The following is a 17,290-nucleotide window of genomic DNA, read 5'->3' on the forward strand; positions in this document are numbered from 1 at the left end:
GCCTCCAGGCCCAGCTCCGCCCCCAGGCCCAGCTCCGCCCCCAGGCCCAGCTCCGCTTTGCCCCCAACCCAGCTCCGCCCCCAGGCCCAGCTCCGCCCCCAGGCCCAGCTCCGCTTTGCCCCCAACCCAGCTCCGCCCCCAGGCCCAGCTCCGCCCCCAGGCCCAGCTCCGCCCCCAGGCCCAGCTCCGCCCCCAGGCCCAGCTCCGCCCCCAGGCCCAGCTCCACTTTGCCCCAGGCCCAGCTCCACTTTGCCCCCAACCCAGCTCCGCCCCCAGGCCCAGCTCCGCCCCCAGGCCCAGCTCCGCCCCCAGGCCCAGCTCCGCCCCCAGGCCCAGCTCCGCCCCCAGGCCCAGCTCCGCCCCCAGGCCCAGCTCCGCCCCCAGGCCCAGCTCCGCCTCCAGGCCCAGCTCCGCCCCCAGGCCCAGCTCCGCCCCCAGGCCCAGCTCCGCTTTGCCCCCAACCCAGCTCCGCCCCCAGGCCCAGCTCCGCCCCCAGGCCCAGCTCCGCTTTGCCCCCAACCCAGCTCCGCCCCCAGGCCCAGCTCCGCCCCCAGGCCCAGCTCCGCCCCCAGGCCCAGCTCCGCTTTGCCCCCAACCCAGCTCCACGTCCAGGCCCAGCTCCGCCCCCAGGTCCAGCTCCGCCCCCAGGCCCAGCTCCGCCCCCAGGCCCAGCTCCGCCTCCAGGCCCAGCTCCGCCCCCAGGCCCAGCTCCGCCCCCAGGCCCAGCTCCGCCCCCAGGCCCAGCTCCGCCTCCAGGCCCAGCTCCGCCCCCAGGCCCAGCTCCGCTTTGCCCCCAACCCAGCTCCGCCCCCAGGCCCAGCTCCGCCCCCAGGCCCAGCTCCGCCCCCAGGTCCAGCTCCGCCCCCAGGCCCAGCTCCGCCTCCAGGCCCAGCTCCGCCCCCAGGCCCAGCTCCGCCCCCAGGCCCAGCTCCGCTTTGCCCCCAACCCAGCTCCGCCCCCAGGCCCAGCTCCGCCCCCAGGCCCAGCTCCGCTTTGCCCCCAACCCAGCTCCACGTCCAGGCCCAGCTCCGCCCCCAGGCCCAGCTCCACTTTGCCCCAGGCCCAGCTCCGCCCCCAGGCCCAGCTCCGCCCCCAGGCCCAGCTCCGCTTTGCCCCCAACCCAGCTCCGCCCCCAGGCCCAGCTCCGCCTCCAGGCCCAGCTCCACTTTGCCCCCAACCCAGCTCCGCCTCCAGGCCCAGCTCCGCTTTGCCCCCAACCCAGCTCCGCCCCCAGGCCCAGCTCCGCCCCCGGGCCCAGCTCCGCCCCCAGGCCCAGCTCCGCCCCCAGGCCCAGCTCCGCTTTGCCCCCAGGCCCAGCTCCGCCCCCAGGCCCAGCTCCGCCCCCAGGCCCAGCTCCGCCCCCAGGCCCAGCTCCGCCCCCAGGCCCAGCTCCACTTTGCCCCCAGGCCCAGCTCCGCCCCCAGGCCCAGCTCCGCCCCCAGGCCCAGCTCCGCCTCCAGGCCCAGCTCCGCCCCCAGGCCCAGCTCCGCCCCCAGGCCCAGCTCCGCCCCCAGGCCCAGCTCCGCTTTGCCCCCAGGCCCAGCTCCGCCCCCAGGCCCAGCTCCGCCCCCAGGCCCAGCTCCGCCCCCAGGCCCAGCTCCGCCCCCAGGCCCAGCTCCGCCCCCAGGCCCAGCTCCGCCTCCAGGCCCAGCTCCGCCTCCAGGCCCAGCTCCGCCCCCAGGCCCAGCTCCGCCCCCAGGCCCAGCTCCGCCCCCAACCCAGCTCCGCCCCCAGGCCCAGCTCCGCCCCCAGGCCCAGCTCCGCCCCCAGGCCCAGCTCCGCCCCCAGGCCCAGCTCCGCCCCCAGGCCCAGCTCCACTCGGCCCCGGCTGGGGGAGGTTGCAGACAGATTCTGTTAATGGTAAGGTTGGGCACAACTGGAAAAGTTTGTGCCCCACTGGCCCAAGGCTTGCAGGTGGCAGCCCCGCAAGGCTTGCTTAGCCTTGAAGAGTCCCAGACAGGGCTTTGGAGCAGAGCCCCGAGCTGGAGCGCGGCGCAGTGGAGCTGCAGGTTTTTGCCTGGAGCTGGAGCGGAGCCGGAGAACAGCTCCGAAGCCCTAGTCCCAGAGGAATAATTATCTAGCTGGGAACCTCAAGGGCACGTCATATGCGTCAGGCCCTGCTTTATTACCCTGACCTTTAGTGTGAAAACAAGGGATCGTGTGGTGAAACACCAGCATCATAGACTCGGGTTGCACAATGTTACAGTGTTGCATCCTGCCTCGACCCCTTTCCTTGCACACTGTGCTGTGTACCCACCCCGGCGGCCGGCTGTGTAAGGTCTTCGGGGCAAGCACTTGTGTTTGTAATGTATCTCGTGCCCTGAGCACTCTGGGCACCTAATCTCATCACCCTAGTTACCACTAAACTGGCTGGAGTTAGCTGCTGCAGAAGGCCAGCAAGTTAAATCTTGTGTGGCTGGAATGGTTTAATCCTCCCACCTTCTTTGTGGACAGCAGGAAGTGGGCTTTTCCCTACACACCGCATTGCTTAATTGGCTCCCTCCATTACAGTTTTACACCTTCCTCTGAAATGCCCGGCTGGATTAGACAGGTTTGCACGACCGGATCAGGTTACTGGCATGTTGCGTGGGGTTTTGGCCGGAATTTCCTCCCTGCTGGAACGGAATCCAAGGCAGATGCTGAATTTCCAGGCAACTTTTTAAGGAGAAGCTGAAATCTGGTGGAATAATGGTGGGAAACCCGCTCACCCTAGAAACAACTCGGCTAAGGTGCCAAATTGCCCCTGTATTCTCCCACTTCTCCTTTTCGTTTTTGGTCACTGCCTGAAATGTCTTCACCTGAAGGCCCCGTCCGCTCAAGTCTCCCTGCTGTGACTTGCAACTTCAGGGACGCCTTCCCCGTCCCGTCTCAGCACCCGTCCTTCATCTGAAGGCATAGGACACGGCTGCGTCAAAGCTGAAAAAATCTTGTTATGAGGCTCCACGTGTTAATTGCAAAGAGAATGGGCCAGTAAAGGATATCACCTCCCCTTACCTTGTCTCTCTCAATTGCCAAAAGAGGCATGAATCCAGCTGTACAGGAAAGGGCTGCCTTTGAGAACAGATGTTGCCTCATGAAAGGAGGCTTCCAGCTCCCTCGGGCTGCAGGAGGAGGTAGGGAAATTGAAAACATCTGGATCTTTTCAATCTCTTCCCCACGTGGTCAGGTTTGTTCCTGGCTAGCTTTTCTCTTCTGAAGAGGCTGGCCCAGGCTTTGGTTTTTAAATGTACAATGCAGGGAGCTACACTCCTGTTGACTTAGTTGTCCAGTTGCATCACATCCAATAAACCTTTCAACTGAAGGGGAAAGCGCCCTTCTGGTTTTGGGTTTCAAAGTGGTAGCTGTGTTAGTCTGTATCAGCAGAAACAGGGAGGAGTCCTTGTGGCACCTTAGAGACTAACACATTTATTTGGGCATAAGCTTTCGTGGGCTAAAACCCACTTCATCCGATGGAACGCTTGCCGTGTTCTTTGTCCCTGTCTGGAGAGGCGTCTTAGCAGGGCAGGTCTTCACGACAGAATTATTTCGGTGTAACTACATTGCCCCAGGGTGTGAAAAATCCACATGCCTGAGTGACTTAGTTACACTGACCTAAACGCCGATGTAGACAGCGCCGACATAGCTACTGCCTGTCGGTAGGATTAATGACACCGACGGGAGAGCTCTCTCCCGTCGACGGAGAGCATCTTCATTGAAGCACTTCAGCTGTGCTGATACAGTGTTTTAAGTGTAGACCTGCCCTTAGAGTCTGTCGACACTGCAGTCAGGAGGTGTGATTGCTGCACGTGTAGACATAACCGAGCTACCTTTGAGCCCCCTAAGCTGATGAAAGTGGAGTCCTAACTCTAAGGAAAAATTGCAGAATGAGCCGTATAGGACGAGCGGCTGCCCCCTTCTGTCTCTCTCCACCGTACCCCGCTTCCTTTGCCATAGCATGAGGGTTCTCGCTACTTCTCCCTCGTGCCATCTTCCATTCAGCAGGGACCGGCAGAGAGAGATTGGTCCTTCCTGGGTGACGGGTGTGCTGCCTCTCAGTGGAAAGGGCTGAAGCGTTGTCCTGGGGAGGAGTGGGCGCAGCGCTGCCTGTCCCTGGGGGCGTCTGAGCCGGGCAGTAAGAGAGCTTGGGTCGTGCAGCCCTGGAGCTGATTGTGCCAGCAGGAGCCCTAGGAGCTGCAGAGCTGGTGGAGGCATCTCAGCTCCGCACCTGGCTGGCTTAGGACCCCCGGCTGTTGTCTGGCTCCTCCTGTCCCCCGCCCCCACCTCCAAAACTGCCATTAGCTGGCCAAAAGCTGTCCCGCCGTGGGTCCCCTTAGCCCTGCTGGCCTGAGCTTCCTCTGCCCCCGGCCAAATGGGTCCTGCCCGTGGCTGCATATCGTGGGGCATGAAAAGCTCCCCCCGTGCCCCCGTTCTGTTACTGCGACCCTCCGCCCTGCTCTGCAGCCGACACAGAGCGTGCCACGCAGTGCAGGGGAGTGCCTGGGCTGGGGCCTAGAACTAGGGGTTGTGGAGGTGACCTGGTGCGTGTGAAGCACGCGTGCTGTGTTAAACCGGGCCTGCTTGTGTTCCTCGTGCCACTGGAAATGGATCCTCTGTGCCGTAAGGGACGTGGACTGTGGCTCTTCTCCTGTCCCAGGGCAGACAGGGAGCAGGGGAGGCCTCCTGTCTAAATGCACCTTCCGTCAGGCTGGACAACCTTAATGCGGCTCTTCCCAGGAAAACCCTCCTCTCTGATCCAGTTCAGCCACCTGCCTTCCCAGGCCCCAGCAGGATGTGAGAGCGGAGTGGAAAGTGACTAACCGAGCAGGCAGAGATGCACCCAGATTAAAGCTCACATCTCTGTCAGAGATTAGTTCCGTGTGTGCGTGTGCGTATCTGTCTGTCTGTCTGTAGCTCTCTCGCCTCTGGAAGTGCTGATCTCTGCGCGCCGAGCTGGTGAGCAAATCTGCAGAAATCCCTTCCCGTGAGCCGACACCGTTGGCAGTTCAGACACCCTCACAGTATCTGCGTCAGCCTAGGCCAGCCAACCATGGTGGACCCGCTCTCCCACTTGCTTCTTCCTTAGGCCAACCAAGGCAGGGAGTGGTCTTTGCTAAGGTTCTCCTAGAACGGCCTGTTGGGTTTTTTTTTATCTTTTCATTGGTTTCATTTTCAGAGTCAGCAATTCCCTCCTTTCCCCCTCCAGCTCTGCCGTGTGACTAAGATCAATTGTTTCTCCTACATATTACTCTTCACACAGGTCAGCAGTGCAAAAAATGGCCTGAAGGCGAAGGAAGGAAAAGTTTAGGCCAGACTTTAAAGAAGATAATTCCTAGCCTCAAGAGCCATCAGGCCAGAATGCCTAGGGAAGCTGGCAGAGGTACCGTTGTTGCAGATCAAAGCACGTTGGATTTGAAGTTATGGGCAATGATGTAGCAAAAGGCGGATGAGCCGAGGTCTGGCAAGCCCCTTCTGCCCTTGTGCACAGCCTGTCACCCCCTCAACTCCCACGGTGCGCTTGGGGTGCCCAAGGAATATCGGATCAGATGCTACGCTCCCTTGAGTCAGGAAGCAGAGAGAGCAGCCAAAGTTCCTCCAGCCACCCGGCCATGAAATAAGCTCTACTTTCCTGAAACATTGCCAGGTGCAACCTTGGGTCATGGGCAATAACGAATTTGGTGGCTTCTCCCCACTTCTGTGCACATGTGCCACCTGTCTGATGCAGGGTTTCTGGGTGGCCTAGATCTGGACTAGTGGAGAGGGGCCCGTGGCTCAGAGTGGAAGTGAATTGTCTTCACCATGCCTGAGCCCCGGGACGGGAATAACACAAGGAATACTCTGCCCCAGGGCTGGATGGAAAGGTCATCCGGAACCTCCCTATCTGGCATGTAATTCAAGCTCCCCGTTAGGTCTGGTACAATGTACTTAACTCTGCACACGTTGAGAACAGCCCATTGAAAACGCAGCTCGCTGCTGGTTTAACTTCCAGCTGAGCCAAGTGTGTGCTGCTCCAGCTGATCTCCAGTTAGATGCCCCGACGGAGACCAGCCTCCCCGTTACCCCAGGCACGGAGGCGTTCTTGCTGTGAAAGTCAGGCCTCTGCAGCACGGCCCAGAGCTTGTTGTTGCATAAACACGGACGTTTGTGTTGGTACAGCCTGGCTGCAATGAGCTACCGTCTGCAAATATCCTCCCTCGAACGCTGATCGCTGGGTGGTCTCCAGCATGCACTGGCAGCATGGGGGGTCTGCAAGCGAGACCAGTGCCAACTGGTGAGTGAGCGGTGGCAGCTGGTCTCCTCCAAAGGAAAGCCGCTCTGTGCATCTGGGAGAGAGCGAGCACCGAGCGGTTGCTATTCCAGACAGATATCCACGCTTTCCCCTCTCAGTGAATCCCTTCCAGGAGCCCAGGCTTGAGTGGGCCGCAGTCAGAACCATGCTCCATAGACCCGTAGGGTTAGAAGGGCCCGTGAGGGTCGGCTAGTCTAGCTCCTTGCCAAGATGACTTAGTACTTTCCAGCCGTAGCTCTCGAAGCCATGGGTCTGTAACCCAACTTTGGGAAGCAGGGAAAAGCCTACCTGCCTTCCCTGGCCTCCCGTGGTGAGTCAGCGGTGGAATGGGGAGTAAACCCAGCGGCCTCCATGAAGCCGCTGGCTAGCATGCTTACAGCCTGGCAGGAAAAGCCGCAGGCTTGCTGCCTGCCGTAGGGCTGAAGTCAGAATTCCCGTGTACGATGCAGCGGGTACACCTGTCCCCTTGGAACAGGGTTGTTACCGTAACCCCCCATGCAAAGGCCAGGTACCAGAGCCCACAACCGCTGCCCGTGCTGACCGGTGGTTTCCCCGTGCTTCTACTGGCTGTCACTTGTCTCTGACTCAGGTTGTAAGCTGTGTGCGGCAGGGACAGTCATTTCAGGGTGTGTGTGTGTGGGGTGTACAGCGCCTAGCGCAGCAGGGCCTCGATCCAGGATCGGGTCCCTCGGTGCTAGCATAATAGAGATTATCACGTCACCTTCCCACAGCACAGGGGTTCCCAAACTTTTTGCCAGCACAACCCCATTGTAATGAATTATTTCTTCTGGGGCCCCAGACAGCATGGAGGGCATCATCGTGAAGAGCAGTGGGGCATGCGAGGTCACGCTGAGTGGAGCAAATGGCATCCGCCCTGCACTAGGGATTGCGGCAATCCCAACTGCTGATGGGGTGATGTCATTTGGGTGGACGGCCCATGGTTTGGGAACTGCCGCTGTAGCACCAGTCATCGGAGGGTCTTGCAAAGCAGTAAGTCTCCCAGTGCACTGGGCCCTGGGCATTGTCCCTGCTTTACCTAGGCTAATTGACGTGCCCAAGGGCAGTTAGTGGCAAAGCTGAGGGTAGGTCCCAGGAGTTCGACTCCAAATACCTCCCCTGCTTTGACCACTGAGCTGCCCTTCCCGGGCAGGAGTGGCTCCAGGACAGTGACATCACGGCCTGCCATGAAAGGAACCTTGTTGGTTTGATTTCCAGGGAGCCTGCTTCAGGGGCAGCTCGGAGCAAGGCACTGTGCCAAGGCACAGAGTTTACGGCTGGAAGGGACCACAAACCCAAGAGGAAAGCCATACCTTGTGGGGATCAGTCATGGGGAGAGACTGGAGGGACCTGAAAGCCAAGCCTCTCCTGCTTCCCATTCTGAAGCAGATGGATTCCCAGCCAGTAACAGGAACCAACCCCTCCTGTCCCATGGTCTCCCCTCTGCTCCAGAGGCTCTGGTGGCAGGCTGGGAAATCTTTCTCCATAACACTTCTTGCAGGGGATGGAGGTCTCTAACCTACGCCTAAAATCTCTAGAAACTGTAGGGGCTGGCCGTGCTGCCCTGGCTTGCAAGCAAAAGCAGGGTCTGACCAAGAGAGAGCCAGCCTGCTAGCAGCGGGTGACTGTAGATGGGGACAGAAGACTGGACGACTGAACATTGTACTAGGAGCACCTGCCCTGCCTCCCCCCATGGCTTTGGGAGATTGCTGAATCTCTCTGTCACAGCTTCTCTATCTGCGAAACGGGGACAGACCCTCCCAGAGGCATGGAGGATCCAGGGCTGAACTGCTCTGAAATGGGGAAAGCCCTGTACCCGGGCCAGTGGTGCCTTGATGCCCCAGCATGCTGGCCCAGGGCGCTAGACTGCAGGTGCCATCTGCTGGGCAAAACTTAAACCCAAGGCTCTAACCACATGGAGCCATGATATATCCCAGTGGTTCTCAACCAGGGATCCGGGGGCCGCGAGCAGGTGTCAGGGGGTCCACCAAGCAGGGCCAGCATTAGACTTGCTGAGACACAAGGCAGAAAGCCGAAGGCCCACCGCATGGGGCTGAATCCCAGGTCCCTGACCCCCACCACCTGGGGCTGAAGCGGAAGCCTGAGCTTCTTAGCTTTGTGGGGGTCCCCATCGCATGGGGCCCTGGGGAATTGTCCTGCTTAACGCCGGCCCTGGCTTTTATATGCAGAAAACCAGGCGTTGTGGCACAGGTGGGCCGTGGAGTTTTTATAGCATGTTGGGGGGGGCCTCTGAAAGAAAAAAGTTGAGACCCCCTGCTGTATCCCCCGTGGCCACTCAGGAGTGGTCTGTCCTTGTGTCCTGCCAACATTTCACTGCCTGTCCTAAAATCCCTGCAGCTGACACAGCTGCTGCATTGTCAGTGGTAGGTGTGAATCTCTCTCTCACACACACACACACGTTTGGATTTTGAAAGGTGCTGGTGAGAGATTAACTATATACGGCCAGTGCCGTTGAGCCACATAAGCGGAGAGTAAAATTGCCTGGCTACGAGCCAGCCTACCAGGCCTGTGATGGTACAGGGGTACCTCTAACGTGCGCTTCCCTCACTTTGAATCATTAAAGTGACCGAGTTCCTGCTGTGACCGGTGGCTCGCAGAGACGCTAAATGATAGCTCCGGCTCTTTGTGATCCTTTGGGACGAGTCGGCATTGCTCAGAACGCCTACAGAAAAGCTGCCACGATAGAAGCTTGGAGAGTCTCGCTAACTTACTCGCAGTGCTGGAGAGCACTGAAAAGCTGGCAGGGATCAGAGGTGACGGCTTTTATTGGAGTCTGAACAGCTCGGAAGCTGTGAAATGAAGAGAACAGAGTCTGGCTGCCTGACTCGGCTACTGTTCCTCTCTGTGCCCACCCCCCTGGTTGTGAAAGAGAACCTGAAATGTATGCAATCGCTCGCTGCCTCCTGCAGTATCTCGGCCTCCCTCGGAGCTCTGCAGCTTCCCCTAAGCGGGTTCAGGGCTGGTCAGAGAGACCTGTAGGGGCAAGACAGGGGAGAGTGGCAGGAGGTGCCAGTCAACAGGCCGCAGCCTTCCCTCTGGGGAGGTAGTGGGCGTATTCCTGCAGCATGGCAGTAGGGGGCGCTGTCTTTCAGGTGAGACTTAACCCACAGCCCTGGTATCATGGGATTGTCTTCCATGGGGGGCTCACAGCTGCCACGTCCCCCGCTGCCCTCTGCTCCCGATTTAGCTAGCTAGAAGCTTAAAGCTGGAACAAACGGTCGCCCCTGCCAAGTCTCTCCTTCCTCCTGCATGTCTAAGTGGCTTTGCTGTCCCTTGGGATGGCTGGGTAAGTTTCTGGATGATAAGGAAACCGCAGTGCTATATCCTTCCTTTCACGCAGCCGGAGCAGCGTGACTGTTCAAGCCAGAGGCATTGGGCAGAGCTGCTCCCTTGGGTGTCGCTAGCTGTCTGCCGGCCCTTGCTCCCCACACTCTTTCAGCCTGGGCAGGTGCACCGGAGGGCCCTGTTTCTTGCCACAATATTCTGAATTGGAAGAAGACCAGCTGCAGCAAAACTCAAAGGGATCGGGAAGCTGGCGCGCCATGCTCACCCTCTGCTTTGGTGTGAGGAGGAATTCACACCTCTCCCTAGACTTGCTAGAAAACGGCTCGGCACTTGGGGGGGAGCGGGAAGATTTTTGCTGATGGTTTCCACCTCTGGCTTACGGTTTAGCAAGTTGCTGCAACTAGTTTGGCTTAACGATTGCAGCGTGTTCAGTTAACGACGGCTGCGTCGCATGGCATGAATCGGGCATTGCACCTTCAACGCCATGGTGTGGCTGTGATCACAACTTGCTGTCTTGGAAACGAGCTAAAATTGTCTCAAGGGGTTTTCCCTGGTGACCTTGCCTCACCATGCACAGACGCAGTTGGGGGCTGGTGCAGGAGTCTGGGACCACCTGGGTTCTCTTCCAGTGACCTCCCCAGAACCTTAGGCAAGTAGCTCTGCCTCTAATGATACATATATATATACTGTAGATAGATAATAAGACAGAAAATAGCATATTGCCTCCATAAAAATCCCTGGTATGTCCAGATCTTGGATACTGCGTGCAGATCTGGTCGCCACATCTCAAAAAAGGTATTTTAGAATTTGAAAAGTTACAGAGAAAGGCAACAAATATGGTTAGGGGAATGGAAGAGCTTCCACTGGGACTGTTAGCAGGGCCGGCTCCAGGCACCAGCAAAGGAAGCAGGTGTCTGAGGCGGCCAATAGAAAGGGGCGCACTCCTTGCGTTATTGGGGTGGCACGTCCGGGTCTTCGGCGGTGAGCCCTCCATTCCCTCTCTTCCTCTTCAGCGGCAATTTGGCGTCAGCTCAATTGGGTTTTTCTTTTTTCTTTTTTTCTTCGCCACTTGGGGCGGCAAAAAAGCTGGAGCCGGCCCTGCTGTTCAGCTTGGAAAAGAGACGACTTATGGGGGATATGACAGAGTTCTATAAAATCATGACTGGCGTGGAGAAAGTGAATTGGGAAGTGTTATTTACTCTTTCCCATAACATACAAACCAATAAAACTAACAGGCAACAGGTTTAAAACAAACACAAGGAAGTATTTCTTCACACAAGGCACAGTCAACCTGTGGAACTCTTTGCCGGAGGATGCTGTGAAGGCCAAAAATATAACAGGGTTCAAAAAAGAACTAGGTAAATTCATGGAGGGCAGGTCCATCAATGACTATTAGCCAGGATGGGCAGGGATGGTGTCCCTAGCCTCTGTTTGCCAGAAGCTGGGAGTGGGTGACAGGGGATGGATCACTTGAAGTTGCCCTGTCCTGTTCATTCCCTCTGGGGCCCCTGGCATTGGCCACTGTTGGAAGACAGGACACTGGGCTAGATGGACCTTTGGTCTGACCCAGTATGGCCGTTCTTGTGTTCTTACTTAATTCTTTCTTGCCCCCATTTGTAATCGGTTATTAGTGTTATCCGTTACCCATCTCCATAGTGTCTGAGTGCCTCCTGAGCAGTTAAAAAGAGACATCACCCAAACTCTGTCTCTTCCTTCCCTGCCTGTAGAAGCAGTTTGGTTGGTTCCCAGGGTCTCCTGTCTGGGGTGAGCAGGTGGATGGCATATGGAAAACACTTCCAGGGACAGTTAACTCTAAGAAGCGGGTGAGGTTTTAGTCAGGGAGGTCTCTTGCAAGGGCGAATGAAAGCACTGAAATTGTCCAGTCCCGGGACCGTTCTCCCTGCTGCCCTTCTCCCCGACACTCCACGCTGGCGTTGTCATGGTTTCTGTAGCTCAGAGCTGACCTAGGAGATTGTAGTGGTAGAGGGTGTGCTGATCTCCCTGGGAACCGGGGCCAATTGCATGAAGGGATAGATAGACTTTGAACTGGAATCTATTGTGGGTGCAAATTGGTAATTGCAGTACACGGGAGGGGTGACTCCACCTAGGTTGCTGTCTGAAGCATGAATTCTGTAATGCTCCTCGGCTTAGATAGGTCCAAGGGTTAGTAATAAATGCATTGCATCTTCTAAAAACCCAGACCTGGGATCAGGCTTCATGACATCATGCAGCAGGGAGTTCCGCAGGCTGCCTGCTCCCTCAAGTGTTTCCTCTTGGATTTTTTTGGCTTTAATTTGGTCCTAGATTAGCTTGTTCTTTCAGGTGGGGCAGGTTAGTACAGTAGGAAAACAAAAAACTAGCCGAAACGAGACTGAAATATTGGCCCTAAATGCCCAATGCATTCCATAGGACTCTGTGCTGGACGCAGAGTGCAAATAGGGACTCTGGTACCACAAGGATGGCTGGAAGTCCCACTTCTTCTTTTTAATTATATTTATTACCTTGATTATTTCAAATGAAGTGCTCGGATTGCAAGGTATAATAAAACACGAAGGATCCTCTCCTTCTCGAATTCATTGCAGTGTAAATGTGACGTGTTTGTGCATCTTAGCATCTTGCATAAAAAAATCTGGGGGAGCAGGGATAAATCAGTTTATTCCCACACCACCTCTTCTGGAAATGGCTGCACCCAAGCTTTTCAGATGCTGTAGTTATGATGCAGATAGAATGAGTAACTGAGCTGTTACCCAGCTGCACGGAATCTTCCGATTTCTGTAATACGTGGGCCACCGTTTGCCTGTGGGAGAATGTAGCGATGTAGATCTTTTTGCGTTTGGATTTGATGAGGGTAGCAGGCTTCTGGGGTTTGGTAAGGTGCCATTTCTGTTTGAATGTCTTTCCCACAGGCTGTGCATGTTTATTAAATGTAGCAAATTAATACCGTTGAAAGAGGAGAACCTATCAGAACAGAATCCCTAGCCAGAGGGAGTGATGTGTAGTGGCTAGTGCAGGCGACGCTCAGAACTCCTGGGTTTCTATACTTACCTCTGCCACTGACTCATTCTGTGTCTTGGAGTAAATTGCATCCCCTCTCTTTGCCTCAGTTTCCCCATCTATCAGCAGGGGATAATACTTCTCATAAACAAACTAGGGAAATGCAACCTAGATGGAGCTACTATAAGGTGGGTGCAGAACTGGTTGGAAAACTGTTCCCAGAGAGTAGTTATCAGTGGTTCACAGTCATACTGGAAGGGCATAACGAGTGGGGTCCCGCACGGATCAGTTCTGTGTCCGGCTCAGTTCAATAGCTTCATCAGTGACTTAGATAATGGCGTAGAGAGTACACTTATAAAGTTTGCAGATGATACCAAGCTGGAGGGGGTTGCAAGTGCTTTGGAGGACAGGATTAAAATTCAAAATGATCTGGACAAACTGGAGAAATGGTCTGAAGTAAATAGGATGAAAATTCAATAAGGACAAATGCAAAGTACTGCACTCAGGAAGGAACAATCAGTTGCAAACATACAAAATGGGAAATGACTGCCTAGGAAGGAGTGCTGCGGAAAGGGATCTGGGGGTCATAGTGGATCACAAGCTAAATATGAGTCAACAGTGTAGCACTGTTGCAAAAAAAGTGAACATCCTTCTGGGCTGTCTTAGCAGGAACGCTGTAAGCAAGACACGAGAAGTAATTCTTCTGCTCTACTCCACGCTGATTAGGCCACAACTGGAGTATTGTGTCCAGCTCTGGGCGCCACATGGCAGGAAAGATGTGGACAAATTGGGGAAAGCCCAGAGAAGAGCAACACAAATGATTAAAATTCTAGAAAACATGACCTATGAGGGAAGATTGAAAAAGCTGGGTTAGTTTAGTCTGGAGAAGAGACGACTGAGAGGGGACATGAGAACAGTTTTCAAGCACATAAAAGGTTGTTACAAGGAGGAGGGAGAAAAATTGTTCTCATTAACCTCTGAGGCTAGGACAAGAAGCAATGGGCTTAAATTACAGTGAAGGTGGTTTAGGTTGGTCATTAGGAAAAACTTTCTAACTGTCAGGGTGGTGAAGCACTGGAATAAATTGCCCAGGGAGTTTGTGAAATCTTCATCATTGGAGATTTTTAAGAGCAGGTTGGACAAACATCTGCCAGGGATGGTCTAGATAAAAGCCTACTGAGTCCTGCCATGAGTGCAGGGGCTGGACTAGGTGACCTCTCAAGGTCCCTTCCGGTTCTATGATTCCCTGTCTCATGGGGCTGTTGTGAAGCGTAATGTTTGGGGAAGTGCTTTGAGATCCTCAGGTGAAAGGACCGGCGTGTTCCACTCCTCAGCTTCTCCTCTGTATTTCAGGAGCACGATCGTGGTTCGCCGTGAGACACGCAGGAGCCGGCGGGGCGATCTCTGTGAGCTGGGCCCCCATCCACTGGCAAAGAGTTTGTGTCGGCAGAGCAGCGACCTCGGTCACCTGGGAAGATGAGAAGCCGTATGGCCTGTTACCTCTTGGTCCTGTTGGCGGCCGCAATAACGGGCTACCCCTCTCGACGATCCGCCGTGGATTTGGATGCCACCCCAAGGATGACGATCGCCGATAACGGTAAAAAAGCTCGGTTTGACTCCTGCCCCGGGAGTGGTAGGCCTTGTTGGGGCTTGCGGGGGGAACCTCCTCGGAGAGCCATCAGCCTGCCTTGCATGCTGTCTGGGGGCTGCTGCCGATTGCTACATGCCAGATCGGAGCTGTCAGCACGGCAGCATCTGCCTGGCCGATGACATCAGCATCTCCCCTTTCCCAGGCTGCCGTGGCACAAGGACATATGGCCGCAGCCGCTCGAGCATGGAGGCTCTTTGGTGAGGCCGCCTGTTCCTGGCTGCTTCTGCTCAGCCCCCAGCTGCTAGAGCTTCCCCGAGCAATTGCGTTAGACTGACCTTCCCTATGACATCCCCACCTGCTTCCTTCCCGGGGGCTTGAAGGGAGGATTTTGTCTTCTCTGCAGAGGGGCTGGCCTGGGGTCCACCCACCATCCCATGTAAACCCCAGTTCAGCTCATAAGGTGGAGCATGAACCTTGTCCTGGCCCCTCTGCCTAGGGGTGAATTCCGCCTGTGGTGAGCTGGAGGGTGGTCAGATAGGTTGTCGCAGGCCCACCATGGCATGGCTTTCTTGGCAGGACTGGTTTATCCAGCCTCCTGAATCATCTGCCCCCAGCCTGTGGACTGACTCCTGGTTGCAAGGTCGGAAAGGAGTGGGAGTCTTGCAGTTGTCTTGGATAGACAGAAGAAGGCTTGGCCTTTGCCCTGCGGGCTGGCTTGGTGACATCTCACCTGAGATGCTGCTAAATACTTCACGAGAATTTGGAAGTGAACCCTAGGCAAGAGTCTCTACCTTACAGGGATGATGCGAGGGCTGATTAATTAGCTAACATTTGCACAGCGTTAATTTAAAGGCTAATGGAGCAAGGAGAATTCAATTCTCATGGAAAAATAAAACCTTCAATTAACTGCAGCAATTTCTTTGCAACGCAAAAGGGTTGACTGAAATATCCCTGCAGAATGCTCAGGAGAAGCCGAGAGCTTGGTTAAAAGTTCATGCTTGAGATGAGTAGGAAGTGTCCCATGAGCGCCGTGTGGGCTAGCGGGTTTAGCTCAGGGCTCGGAGCCAAGAGGTTGGTCCCAGCTTTTTCACACATCTATCGCTGAGGGTGTAACTGCTTTGAAAACCAGAGAGATGTTTATAAACCCTTAGCCACGAAACAGTTTGGTGTCATTGTTCCATTTTACATAAGAACGGCACCACTGGGTCAGGCCAATGGTCCGTCTAGCCCAGTACATGAGAACAACCAGACTGGGTCAGACCAAAGGTCCATCCAGCCCAGCACCCTGTTCTCCGACCGTGCCCAGTGCCAGGTGCCCCAGAGGGAACTAACAGAGTTGGCAATCATCACGGGATCTATCCCCCTTTGCCCATTCCCAGCTTCTGCAAACAGAGGCTAGGGACACCATCCCCACCCATTCTGGCTAATAGCCATTGATGGACCTATCCTCCATGAACTTAGCTCGTTCTTTTTTGAACCCAGTTATGGTTTTGGCCTCACAACATCCCCTGGCAAGGAGTTCCACAAGTTGACTGGACGTTGTGTGAAGAAATACTTCCTTTGTTTGTTTTAAACTTGTTGCCTATTAGTTTTATTGAGTGACCCCTGGTTCTTGTGTTATGTGAAGGGGTAAATAACATTTCCCCATACGCTTTCTCCACACCCGGTATGATTTTACAGATCTCTCTCACATCCCCCATCAGTGGTCTCTTTTCCAAGCTGAAAAGTCGCAGTCTCATTAATCTCTCCTAATATAGAAGCTGTTCCATCCCCCTTATCATTTTTGTTGCCCTTCTCTGTACTTTTTCCAATTCTCACATACCTTTCTTGAAAGGGGGTGACCAGATCTGCACACAGTATTCAGGATGTGGGTGTACCATGGATTTATATAGTGGCAATTTGATATTTTTCTGTTTTATTATCTATCCCTTTTCTAATGGTTCCCAACATTCTGGTCACTTTTTCGAGGGCCGCTGCACATTGAGTGGATGTTTTCAGAGAACTCTCCACAATGACTCCAAGGTCTCTTTCTTGAGTGGTAACAGCTATTTTAGATCCCATCGTTTTATATGTGTAGTTGGGATTATGTTTTCCAACGTGCATTACTTTGCATTTATCAACATTGAATTTCATCTGCCATTTTGTTGCCCAGTTTTGTGAGTTCCTTTTGTAACTCTTCCCAGTCAACTTCGGACTTAACTATTTTGAGTAATTTTGTATTGTCTGCAAACTTTGCCACTTCACGGTTTACTGCTTGTTCCAGATCATTTATGAACATGGTGAACAGTGCTGGTCCCAGTAAAGGTCCCTGGCGGGCCTTGCTATTTACCTCTCTCCATTCTGAAAAGTGACCATTTATTCTTACCCTTTGTCTCCTGTCTTTTAACTAGTTACTGATCCATGAGAGGACCTTCCTTTTTATCCCATGACTGCTTACTTTGCTTAAAAGCCTTTGGTGAGGGACCTTGCCAAAAACTTTCTGAAAGTCCAAGTACACTATATCCATTGGATCCCCCTTGTCCACATGCTTGTCAACCCCCTCAAAGAATTCTAATGGATTGGTGAGGCGTAAGTTCCCTTTACAAAAGCCATGTTGGCTCTTCCCCAGCATATTGTGTTCATCTGTGTGTGTGAGAATTCTGTTCTTTATTATAGTTTCAACCAACTTGCCTGATACTGAAGTTAGGCTCACTGGCCTGTAGTTGCCAGGATAGCCTCTGGAGCCTTTTTAAAAAATCAGTGTTATATTAAAAAGAACAGAGGACTTGTGGCATCTTAGAGACTAACAAATTTATTAGAGCATAAGCTTTCGTGGGCTACAGTTTACTTCATCGGATGCATAGAATGGAACATATAGTAAGAAGATATATATATATACACACACACATACAGGTTTCAGAGTAACAGCCGTGTTAGTCTGTATTCGCAAAAAGAAAAGGAGTACTTGTGGCACCTTAGAGACTAACCAATTTCTTTGAGCATAAGCTTTCGTGAGCTACAGCTCACTTCATCAGATGCATGCAGTGGAAAATACAGTGAGGAGATTTATATACACACAGAACATGAAACAATGGGTGTTACCATATGCACTGTAAGGAGAGTGATCACTTAAGATGAGCTATTACCAGCAGGAGAGC

The 17,290-nt window shown here is 54.5% G+C and overlaps 1 protein-coding gene across 9 annotated transcripts in view; it reads left to right on the top strand.

Annotated features, from left to right (window-relative positions):
- SEMA4G (semaphorin 4G) overlaps positions 1-17,290 on the top strand; it is a 131,008-nt gene that overhangs the window by 55,636 nt on the left and 58,082 nt on the right. For all 9 annotated transcript variants that reach the window (XM_084633647.1, XM_084633641.1, XM_084633644.1 and 6 more), the window contains exon 2: positions 13,916-14,159. In XM_084633647.1, the coding sequence (XP_084489773.1) occupies positions 14,039-14,159 (121 nt within the window). In that variant the 5' untranslated portion in view covers positions 13,916-14,038. The remainder of the gene's footprint in view (positions 1-13,915; positions 14,160-17,290) is intronic.

This window comes from Lepidochelys olivacea, assembly GCF_965140295.1.
Source record: "Lepidochelys olivacea isolate rLepOli2 genome assembly, chromosome: 7".
Lineage (NCBI taxonomy): Eukaryota > Metazoa > Chordata > Testudines > Cheloniidae > Lepidochelys > Lepidochelys olivacea.